Raw genomic sequence first — 12,420 nt, 5'->3', positions numbered from 1 at the left:
TACTGGATCACTGTTGATTTAAAGCGGAGGTCATCCGGAACACGACTGGCTTGTGTGACGATTCTGATAAGTGGCTTAGCCCTCATGTTAAATTGAAATTGGTTCTAGAATCTATAAAAAGGTTAAAAAAAAGCTTTGACTTAAAAGGGAAACTTTCCCTAAAAGGAAAATTCTGTCATAATTTACTCACCCTGTTTTCATTTAAAACCAGTTTGATGTTCTTTCTTTTGCAAAACACAAAAGAAGGTATTTTGAAAAATGGTGCTAAACAAAAAAACGTAGGTCCCCATTGACCTGTATTGTATGGACACAAAATCAATGCAAGTGAATGGGGATCAACTGTTTTTGGTAACCAACATTTTTAAAAATAACTTCTTTTGTGTTTGCAGAAGTCATGCAGGTTTGAGATGACAAGAGGGCGTGTAAATGATGACAGAATTTTCATTTTAAATGTGAACTATTCCTTTAAATGTATCTAGTTATCCAGTGCCATTGTTGTGAAGAACTTTTCATAGAACCTATTTTAAAGATCAGATTGCGCTCTTAAAGAAAAAGGTATTCTTGCATGGGGGTTGTTTTTTGTAATAAGTTAAAAATAAGTCAGTTTGGACATCTGTTAAATAATGAATTATAATAGACTACAGTCAAATGCATTACAATAAGGCAATTCCAAGAGCTCCACAAAGTACTTCACATGTAAATTATTTATATCAACTACGTTATATATGTATACCTACATGAAAACATAGTAAACTCTCTTAAATAAAATGTAACTAAATATATTCAATGTTTCATTCAGAAGTACCAGCATACACTTCATTGTAAATAATGTGTTAAAGTTTTCAAGGTGTCTTGTGGTCTCTCAATGCCTAAACAGAACATGAAGATTAACAACATGAAAATACTTGTTAGTCTGACAAGATCTTAATGTGAAATCGAAAAGTCAACTGCCCACAGTCCATATGAGTCATTTTCTGATCAAAGCAACATGAGTTAATCATTACAGTCAGAGATATGAATAAAGAGTCAACACATTGGATGAATAGATGCACTTACCTTAAGAAAAAGTGCAGCACTGAACAAGAAGAAAGGGCTTCAGCAAATGACCTTTTTTCGCAGTATAGGGATCATAACATGCTTATGGATCTTTGGAGGAAAATATTTTGCTTGTTCAGATCAGTGAATTGCATTCTGGTTGGTTTAAGACTACGTGTCTAAATGGATGCTTAAAGCGGGCGTAACACACAGGGTTTCTGACAATCTCATATTACTCTTAAGTACATATAGAGTAGTTATTGTGTGAAAATAATGGCATCTTTGCTATTTTAGGACCTTCGACTGATGTCACAAACACTGAATAATTCTACATAACAATTAGTACTATTTTTTTTGTTGTGACAGTGGGTGGTTTGATTTTAAGGCCTACTTATGATTTTAATTTTCAGTTTAACCATTCTGCCCTGTGACCCACAGAGAAAGTAACCATGTCCCCTAGAGCAGGTGAGTCTCATTGTGAAGAATTGTTTGTATTATCTGTCTATAGTGGGAAATCATATGGATCCCCATGCTGTATAGCCTATATAAATACAGCAAACAGTTCGAAACAACCACATTACTATGTTAACATATTGATACAGAACTTTTGGCTGACAGTCATGATATCAAAATCAAACATTTTTTATAGCTAGAGGTATCAAAATGATGTGTTACAAATAAGTCGTGTAAGGACACCTTGTCTCATGGGGTTTTCATTGTTATTATCCTATTTAATGCTAACATATTCTCAGGTATTCAGGCATAAGTTTAAGCTGTTTTGAAAGCATAACCATTTTGAAAAGAGCTATAAAAATAAAACTGACTAGATTTTGAAATACACTTCAATAGATTTTAATTTGTTGTTTGACTGCATGTTTAATAACGCAGGAATAAATAATCAGGCTTGTGTATGTTATTGTACACGTATATTGTGTTTGGCTGTAAATGTGATAAATGCATTATAGGTTATATTATACCACATAAACATGCTCTGAGACTCTCTATATCCTCCAGGCCCTACAGTAGACCCAGATGCTGATTTTGTCTATGGTAAGACATAGCCACACTTTACCTGAACAATTCATTAATATTGGAGATGTATGTGTTGAGTTAAAGATTCCTTGATTCACAGACTACGAGACTCTTCGCATTGGTGGTCTGGTCTTTGCTGGGGTAATCGTGCTAATGTCAATCTTTCTTCTGGCAGGTGTGTGTCTAAACAGAGTGTGTTTGTTTGTGTAGTATAAGTCAAAGCAAATCACTGATGCGTAATGTATGTCTTGTAGGTAACAGCCTGCGTCGGTGCGGTAAACCTAAGGTTTGTACCCTTAACGTCCAGTGACATCTAGTGGTCAAAATATATCTTAAAACATAGAGACTCGAAATAGCACACTAATACAGTAGGCTAATGTTTACAGTTTGCACTCATCATGTCTTTGAAAAGTGCCCACAATAGAACCCTTAAATGTTTCTGTTTGTCTTAGGGAAAGCCAAGGGATGAAGAAAACTGATGGTACACATCTGTTGGATGACATGGAAATGTGAACATCCATTGAATTTAGAAAAGAATATAAGCTGCCTATTATATTAAACCTTCAACCATTCCTCTTCACTACGGACAAAACTTTTGTGAATGTTTTTCATTTTTAAAATGTTTAGGATGGATAATGTCATCATTAAATTGTAGTTTTAAAGTTTTGTTGTCAGACGTTTTTAAACTTTCGTGTTATTTCATTCAATAGAAAGTATTCTCAAACTTTTTTTATTTACAATAATAATAATTCAAAACCATCTAAATGTGAAAGAAAAACGAAGTGCATTTCCTATCTTAATCACTAGAGGGAAGCAAACCACAACTATTACTATAAAACCTTTAAATTCCCTTCAAAAGCTTTGCTGAGAAGCTGAAAAGATTAATGGGCAGTCTTCATTTGAGATGAATATAGAGCTTAGACCAAATGTGAAGATTGTTTCTTTAGTCATGCTACATGTTACAATCATGCATGTAGGCGAACAGGTATATCCCTATATAGAACTTCAGTTAAAGTTTCTACGCATAAAAGGGCTGGAAATTAGGTCCATAAAGAATGGTTTCCTCGATTCCAAGGTGTCCTGTCTTACCAATGAGCTCCATATGTGCGTTAAGAGAGTTGCAAGAATATAAGGCACAGTCACAACATAAGTACTTGGACTGTTAAAAACTGTTAAAGCTGGACAGAACTCTTTCAACACATGTCTGCAATAGGCCTGCTTTCATTTAACTTTACATGAGAAGTTGAGCAAAGAGCAATAGCAAAAACGTGTGTAAGTGACTCTAAAGGTGTAATAAATGTAAAACGTGATCGCTTATAAAATTGTATTGCATTCAAAATGTGTACCTGAAGTAAAACGGGGAATTGAGCAGGAAGCGAAAACTGCATCTAGGAATCGGAATCAACACCACAAAAAACAGAATTTTACAGCCCTAATAAAAACTAAAGTTTCCACTAACTTTCTTTTATATGGTGTTTTGCTTCAGTAGAGTTCCACGAAGCACCATACGGTTTGTTTGATTTGAGCAAACAAGTTTTACACATCTCCATATTTATTAATCCTGGAACTATAATTTACTAAAATATAGACTACAGATTAACTAAGAGGCTAAATGGTCCTCGTCGATGCATGTCTGCTTTTGTGCATACATGTGCAAAAAATCTGCCTTGACCAAGTTTCCACCTGCTTTTTCCATATGGGATGGTTTACATCATCCTCTGAGCAAGAAAAAATGGATAAGCAAGAGTTATATAAAAGAATAAAGAAAAGTTTAAGAATTAACCAAAAATATTCATGAGAATTGTAAGCCATTTTGTAGTTAAATATATGTATACATTTCACAAAAGTTTAAATATGTAAACAATAAATGTTATCAGATTGCAGAACGTATTGGAAAAATAGTGATATCACTGTTTATTTAATAGTTGTTCATTTTTCAACTTCTTAAGCCATGCTGGCCCGGTTTCACAGACAGGGTTTAATTTAAACCTGGACTAACCCGAAGTTAAATTATGATATTAAAGCAATTTTTATAAAATGATGTCCTTGTCAAAAACCTTACTCCTGTGCATCTTTAGACAAACCAACGTCACTGACATACTTAAATATGTTTTAAGGGTTATTTTCAGTTATGACTGCTCAAACATTAATTTTAGTCCGAGATTTGCCTTAAACCTTGTCTGTGAAACCAGGCAACTGTCTGTAAATGAGAGCGTGTTTGCGTCAGTATATTTAGAGCCTTCCATTATTCATGAGAAGTTGTGGCGTCATAATGGCGCAAGCAAACATCGCAGAGGATTCAGACAGTCATGGAGGTGGAAACTCAAAACATTGCGGTAAGTTTAAAATCCCTCAGAAGAATGAGTCTCCACAGTCTGAATCAGCACAGTAGCACGTGTTAAATTTCCTGCTCGTTGTTTATTTAGTGCTCCAAACTTAAACAGCACCATATAGGAGCGATTGGTCAATTGGACGCTTTCTTCAAAGTAAATGCATGTGTGTAAATAATGTGATCTAGGCTATACAGTGCGTCTGGATATGAACACAATAATTAAAAATATGACTCTTATAAACGTCCCATCCAACAATGTTTGTAACAAAATATGAAGTAGGCCTACTTACTCATGTTTGAGAAACATTTTGACGTGACTTCCACTCCAGTCCAGGGGGTTTTTCTTCTTCTTTTGGTTATGGCGGGTTGCGAACCGGCCAGGGTGCTTTCTGTAATCACACAAATATAATGTTGTTTCTGTGTCTGCTTGCTAAAAGTAACTACGTGTCTTATCTCACTGAACTCTTTTACGTGACATACTGCAGTTTATCAACAACTCCAAGTTAGTTTGGCTGTGGGCAGTAGAATATAAATAAAGCAAGAACTGGACCTGAGCCAGCGCTCATGAAGTTTGAGATATTGTTCTACAAGATGACAAAGAGCATTAATCACTGCTCCAGGCTTTAGCTTAATTATGCTTGAATAAATAAGTCATTAAAGGCAGGGACAGGGCCTGTCAGATGAGCTGCTGAGCTGAAGTTCTCTGCCAGGGACTGTGTGTCCTGCTCATTTCATCTTCATTTTGCATTAAGGTGCAAGAGAATTGCTCTTCCTCTGTTGCCTTGACAGACTGAATGAACTTTAGGTTTACTTTAAGAATGAGTTTTAAATAAATGTTAATAAAATGAATAGGTTATGCTTATTATTATAATATGAAAGCATGTTGTTATAACGACGATGTGGAGACTTGTTCATAAAGTTTATTTAATAATTGTGACTTGTATTAACAGTAAGCCTTCCTTATAAATGCCAATGAAAATTAATAAAGATATATCTTTAAAGAATCATCTTTACAGGCCACATATGCTTTCACATATGCATTCAGCATCCCTAAACTTTAAATGCGATACAGTGTGTGATAAAATCACAATGACCTTGCAGTGTAATGTGTAAACAGAAGCTTGCTTACAGGTGCATTTAATGGTGAGAGGGTCAGTACGTATAGGTTCCCACACGTGGAGGAGTGTTTAGGGTATAAATGTGGGTATACATGATTGCACTGGGTCTTATTGCTGTTGGTCAGCATTTTAACACCCCTTTTTAGCGCTAAGGACTTACTGGTTTAACTTGTTGAGAAAATAAATCTGCTTGTTTGACATTGTTAATTTGGAGGGGGTTGAGTGTAGCGTGGGACTAGAGATACAATCTAGACTATTGGGCTTGGATGGAAACTTCGAAAAGTCCCTTAGAAAAGTCCAGACAGCACTCACACTTTACTGGAGCTCTCATGGCTAACCTGAGTGGTTTTGTGGTTTAAAGTTGCCTAAGTGCCTTCTTGGAAAGGAGGCAAGAGATTTGTAATGAAACCAATCATAATGTGTTTTTTTTTTGTGACTATATATATAAACTTGAATATCTTTTCGATATTTGATTTCACAATCCTGGCAAATTCATTGATTATGTCATCATCAAAGGCCATGTTGTATTAATCTTGTACCCTGTGCAGTGGCAAGAATTAGTATGTGAACCTTTTGGATTTTCATGGTTTTGAATGATCTGGTTAACCCCCCTTTGCCAGCAATAACCTCAACCAGGCACTTCCTGTATTGGGTTGAGGTCTGGGCTCTGACTTGGCCACTCCAAAAGGCGGATTTTTTTTCTGAAGCCATTCTGTTGTGGAGTTTTGGATCGTTGTCCTGTTGCATCACCCACCTTCTACACAGTTTCAGCTGACGTACAGACATTCTCACATTATCCTGAAGAATTGTCTGATATACTTGTGGATTCATCTTTATCTCAGTGATTCCAAACTGGCCAGGCCGTGATGCAGCAACGCAGACCCAAATCATGAAGTTTCCACAACCATACTTTACAGTTGGGATGATGTTTTCATGATGAAATGCCGTGCCCTTTCTATGCCAGATGTAGTGCTGTGTGTTTTTTCCAAAAAGTTCAATCTTAGTTTCATCAACCCACAAAACATTTTGCCAATACCGCTGTGGAGTGTCAATGTGCCCTTTTGCAAACTTCAGGCGTGCAGCAATGTTCTTTTTAGTAAGCAGTGGCTTTCTTCGTGGTGTCCTGCCATGGATACCCTGCTTGTTCAGTGTTTTACGTATTGTAGACTCATGGACAGATGTTAGCAGGTTCCAATGATGCCGTCAAATCTTTGGCTGTCAATCGTGGGTTGTTTCTTTACCTCATTGATGAGTGTCTCAAAGTGTCTCCATTTGTAGTAGACTGGTGATTTTCTAAAGTCATTGAAATAACATTGTAATCCTTGCCAGCTATATGTAAATCAACAATTCTTGTTCGGAGGTCCTCTGAAATCTCTTTTAGGTGAGGCATGGCTCGCATAAGCGTGTTCTTCTCGTTCAGAGCAAACTCCATAAGTTTGAGAGGTTTTTATCAGTCAAAGTAGCTGTAGTCCACAACTCTAATCTTATGATCTCAGAGAGACTACAGGTGTGCTAAAACCTGACTCCAATTAGCTTTTTTGAGGCCATTAACTCAAGGGTTCAAATACTTTTTCCACAAGCACTATGAGTTGTTTTTGTTGTTGTTATCAATAAAGACATGAAAGATAATAAAAATGTTGCGTTATTATATTAGACACATTTTATTTGTCAATACCCTTGACTTAGATGAAGATCAGATCACATTTTATGACAAATTTATTGAGAAAACCATGAAATTCCAAAAAGGTTCACATACTTTTTCTTGCCACTGTAAATATGATTTCTTCCCCAAGCAGTCTGTTTAAAAAAAGTTGCTGCGGTTTGGGGCAGTCAGGTGCAGTCACGCTAGACTTTGAGGGTGTGAAATTGCTTATATTTAACATTTTTTCCTTCTTTATTGTGCCAGGGACTCAACCTGTGACATTTCCATTGTCTTATAGTCATACACTGTATACAGTATCTTGTCATCATACGAATTTGCAGTTCCTACCCAAGCTCCAGTTTGCATTTCCAGAGTCCCGCCAGGGTATGGGATGGGAATCTCTGTGTAGACAGCAAATCTATTTGGTTTCATTTAACAGGTTTTCCTTTCAGTGTCTGAAGGATTCAATCTGATCCAATTCACAATGAAAATCAATTGAAAAATATATTGAACAACTCAATTTGAAGGACTTTACCTGTCCTAATGTGTTGTCTTACAAAAGTGTTCTGACAGAAAATAAATAACACCTGAAGTGTTTTTATTATGATTATAAGTGTTGAACAGAAAGGGGAAAATATCGACACACTATACTAAATTCTAAAACTTTAAATTCTGAATTAGCTTTTGTTCTGTATCATTATAAACTGAACTTGTTAGAGGTTACTGTCAATAATTAACAATGTTGAAAACATTTACACTAATATCCTTCAGGTCATGTGAACAAAAATATCATTCAAGTAGTGGGAACCTAGATTTTAACAATTATAGTTTACCATTATTTGCATTGAATTGAATTCATTCATTTTGAGGAGCGTGAGATGTGCCCTTTAAGTATTTTTTTTTTATATTTATATAAAGTTGTATATATTATTGTATTGAATTGCAATAGTGAATGAAATGCAGAAGTTTAGAGTGACTGGATTTGTGTGAAATTAGATTACAGTTTCTAGTATTGTGCTCAGTATGCATCAGACCGTCATTCAACTGCCTTTGGTTTTCAGGTGTGTCATTTAAGGCTAGACTAATACTAGGATTTCATCCCCATTGAACTGCTCAGAAAATCTTTAAAAAAATCTTTTTGTAATCTGCATAGTATTTTGTAAAAAAGTCTTAACACTATCTGCCTTATAAATCTTCCCACTAGATGTCAGTAAATATTCTAATCCATTCAAATGTGCTGCATATTTTTACCACACACAGCCTCTTGCATACACACCCATCTCCACTGATAAAATACCCATTTTAAGCTCATCATCTTGAGTGACCACATTTTGTAAAGAGAACACTTGCATTAACTTGATTTATAAAAGATAAACGGTCACACTGGATCCTGTGTGGGAAAAGATGACAAATAAGCACTTATTCCTAATAAACTACGAGATTTATGAAAGAATTGTGCTGTTTTTCGCATAAAAATATTTTGATCATTGGTAGTCTAGTATTTTTACCCACTGATGTCCCTCGTGTGTCAGTGAACATAACTTCCTGTTAACCTTTCAGGACCTCCAATGGTTGTCCTGTAATTTTGTGTATTTTTATTTATGACATAAATTCAACAGAAATTCAACATGGCTGACGAAAGTGATGGTGCACCAAATACTAAAGAATATTTATAGTCTGCTTCTATGCAATGGACAGATTTCTCTCTCTTGTCTCAAAATGTCCCCAAAACATACAGATTTTTTTTGACAGTCTGTTACAAATGTTTATAAGATCAGGCAGAAAAATGCTTGTCATGTCTAGCATTTTACAGATGACAAATCTACAAACCCAAATTCAATACTTCGCACTTCCGACTTGGCGAGAGATTCTTGCAAGACGAACGCAGGAAAAACAGAAAGATCAGGAGATGTAAGATTTGCAAAGTGCAACAACCAACCCCCCATCTCTCTCTCTCTCTCTTTCTCTCTCACCCTCTCTCTCTCTCTCTCTCTCTCTCTCATTATCCTTCCCTACTCATTTGAATAAATTAACACCTCCCTTACGTCTCGCTTCGCCACCTTCCTCTTTCCCCCATTTCTCCCCCCTCAACAAGCTATGAGGAGAGAGAGAAAGCTCCAGAAATATCCTCTTGTTTCTACACGCTCTCATTCACTTACACCCTCATATTCATCCACGCAATCCCACCCATTCTCTGATACACCGAATTCATCCCGAAAACTCGGGTTCAGCAGTCTGTCTAGTCATGGCTAACACAACAACAAACCCCCTCCTTGCCTTCGAAAATCATAAATCACTATGTACGGCACTCAGTCGCGTTTTCTCGCACAGACTGGCACGTACCAACACGCAGGCGCAGTGGCACGGGTCCCTCCCTCAGCTGACTAGCTTGGTGCAGCTCACTGACTCATTTGACTAATGCTGGCAAGCGTAACATGGCGTACCATTCTGTATCGGCTGGCTAATTGCCGCCAGTGCGGCTGTAGCGAAACCATGCGCCGCAGTGCTCAACCAAAGCAGCTCGCCATCTGGGCCTCCTCTTCGGTCGCCATTTTGGATCCACGTGGCGCTGCTTTGCACCAAGAGCTCTGATAGGCAAACAGACTGCAGAGGGAGATGTGAGGCGCGTCAGTCACCATTATGGAAAGCAGCCAACTTTTTTGGGCGCGCTCCCTTTACCTGCACGCAGTTGGGGCGGGTAGGCACCACCCTTGCCCCCTCCACTCTCGGTGACCTTGCAGGGGTTCAAAAGGGGTGGGCTCTCCACATTAATACCAGATACATTAGTGGTAATATGATTCAACCATGTAGCCGTGGCCTCAGGGAGATTCTGATTGTCTCCGTATTAGCATTACCATTCTCATTAGCCCACCCGTTTCAGTCTTCTCTATCGCTCGCTCTCTCTCCTTCCTTCTCTTCATTTGATTTCTCTGTCTCGCTCTCTGCCTTTCTCCAGGCAACAGATGAAAAGAGAGTGATGCAGATGATTTGGATTAGCAATGATTTCAACAGTGGCTGCCTGCCTGCAAGTCAACGGTCACTTCCTCTCCGATGCACATTTAGCAGCTGAAATCTACGAAGAATGTGTATCTAGTTTCAGTTTGGTGCTTTCTTAGTGGCCACGTATGTGCAAGTACAAGCAAAGAACGTGTGTATCTCTGGAAGTGTGTGGGAGGGTACGGGACTGTTATATCTTCTATATTTCCACTTGTTACATAACTGAAGAGAGAGGAGAGGTATAGAGGGGTCTCTGTAGGAAACCAAGAGTCAGAGCCACTCAGCTGCTCTCCTCCTTGAATCTTTCCACACAAAACGCTCTGGGAAAAGAAGTGAAAGCAGAGCGGTAAACTGGTATACACACCAGAATTTCAGAAGTAGAGTTGGATGGCTTGAAAGGTCTATTGGTCTATATACAGAATATGTGCAAATATACTAGTTTGGGTATATGTCATCAAGGCATATGCAAAGACAGTTCTTTGGAACTGTGGAGGGTAATTTGCATTTCCATCTTTTATGCAAAACATTTAAAAATGTAAATTTTCTTTTAAAGAAGTTTTTGGCCCCAAAACTAGACTAGTGCCACGATATGTACAGTCTGTGAATATTAGGCATTCCATTATTTTATGTAGTTGGAGAATAACTAGATAATTCATATTTTATTTTTAATTGTCTTGTCTGCTTAATCTCATGGCAAGAGGAAAGCTTCTGCCATTAGAATATTGCTTTATTAAGTATTATTGGATGAACTGACATGAGATGAACCGTACCGCCGACTTGCCCAGAATGGCTCGGGACTCCATCGCTGTCAGAATGCATGCAGCACTACATGTCAGTTTGATGGATATTTATATTGGTTGATTCTGTGACAGGGCTGCGCATAGCCTATAATCAATGACAGTACGGCACGTGTTATAGTTCAATGATTACCCGAAGAGGACGTGTGGGTGTGATTTAAGCAGAAACCATCCAAACACTGTAACCACTGGTAGCAGACTATCTGTTTCTACACATTATTGTTTCTTATGTTACTCCAGGAGGTAACATCATTGCCACACTGTAATTTTAAACTTCAAACCCTAGCATTGTTAAATATCATTGTCAAAACAATCCATGGAAATCCAACAGCCTTCTTTTTTCCTGTTGAAGCTGTAAGTGTTTGACATACCCAAAAACTAAAACATCTATCTGATTATTGTTGTTTTGTTTAAGATAATTTGTTGTATTTGTTTACATGTATGTGAATACCATTAAAAATTTCTCCGTCTAGAAAAATCTGACCATATAAAGGATTATTTTCCTGGGCTTGAATAATGACGATAATGCCGGGGTGGTCTGTGAGCATTATCCGCCACTCGAGACAATAGTGATACATGATACGCCCCTCGCCTGTCATTCCTCTCATTTTGAGCGCGGAACAATGCCGGGGAGTTTGGCATTGCTCGTTGAGTCTGTAAAGCGCACGGCACGCGTTAATTTCACTCGTGCGCATACGTTTATGTTTAGAAGAATGGTGACAAGGTCTTGTGCACTCGCGCGTCACTCAATAAGAAGTGACTGGAACTCCTAAATTTTACGCACAACGGAATAGCACTTAAAATTACGCTTCGGTGCATCAAAACAGGCGTAGAGTAGAAGCCAAACAGATGTGTATCCGTAAACGTTACGCACGTTGAATTGGCAATAGGTGATCCACCGTATTTGTAAAAGAGTAGCCATTCAGTTCCCAGGTGCGCCATGGTTACATTGAGTGTCAAAGAATGCCCCAGCTGTCTCCAACCACGTGGACCGCTCACAACAACAACAACAACATGTTAAGTCCTGTCCTCTCAGATGCAGCCAACCCCCCCCCCCCCCCACCAACAAAACTCCGCGCGCCGTCCTCACCGCGTCTCTCCGTGGCCCCGCACCGCGCTGCTGTGCAGCACCTCTCCATCGCGTCGCAACATTAGACTACCGAAGGAGGGGCCGTTCGGATGACGGTCCCGCGGAGGGGAGGGTACGAGAGGCGGGTCCAAAGCTTTCCGCGCTTCTCGGCGCTGGCGAGTCCGGGACTAGGGCTGGAGAGATCGCCGGGGAGCATCGTCACCACTCCTGCACGGAGCCTCGCCTGGCCGAATACTGCACAGTGCACACGTCGGGATTGCAAAACATTCCTGAGAAATATACCTGCTATTTATGGCATGTGGCTGGTAACTTTACTCCTGCTGTATTCTTTTCAAGAAGGTATGTAGTCTGTTTATTTATTGCTGCCTTTTATCTTA

At 38.5% G+C, this 12,420-nt stretch overlaps 1 protein-coding gene across 4 annotated transcripts in view; it reads left to right on the top strand.

Annotated features, from left to right (window-relative positions):
• The first annotated feature begins 12,132 nt into the window (after window positions 1-12,132).
• Window positions 12,133-12,420, top strand: part of LOC130428548 (cell adhesion molecule DSCAML1) — a 115,187-nt gene continuing 114,899 nt past the window's right edge. For 3 of the 4 annotated variants that reach the window (XM_056756676.1, XM_056756675.1, XM_056756674.1), the window contains exon 1: window positions 12,232-12,382. In XM_056756676.1, the coding sequence (XP_056612654.1) occupies window positions 12,340-12,382 (43 nt within the window). In that variant the 5' untranslated portion in view covers window positions 12,232-12,339. Of the gene's footprint in view, window positions 12,383-12,420 lie in introns of all 4 variants that reach the window. The other variant, XM_056756673.1, reaches the window with a different exon arrangement.

This window comes from Triplophysa dalaica, chromosome 9 (genome assembly GCF_015846415.1).
Source record: "Triplophysa dalaica isolate WHDGS20190420 chromosome 9, ASM1584641v1, whole genome shotgun sequence".
Classification (NCBI taxonomy): domain Eukaryota; kingdom Metazoa; phylum Chordata; class Actinopteri; order Cypriniformes; family Nemacheilidae; genus Triplophysa; species Triplophysa dalaica.
This window is presented reverse-complemented; position numbering and strand designations above follow the sequence as displayed.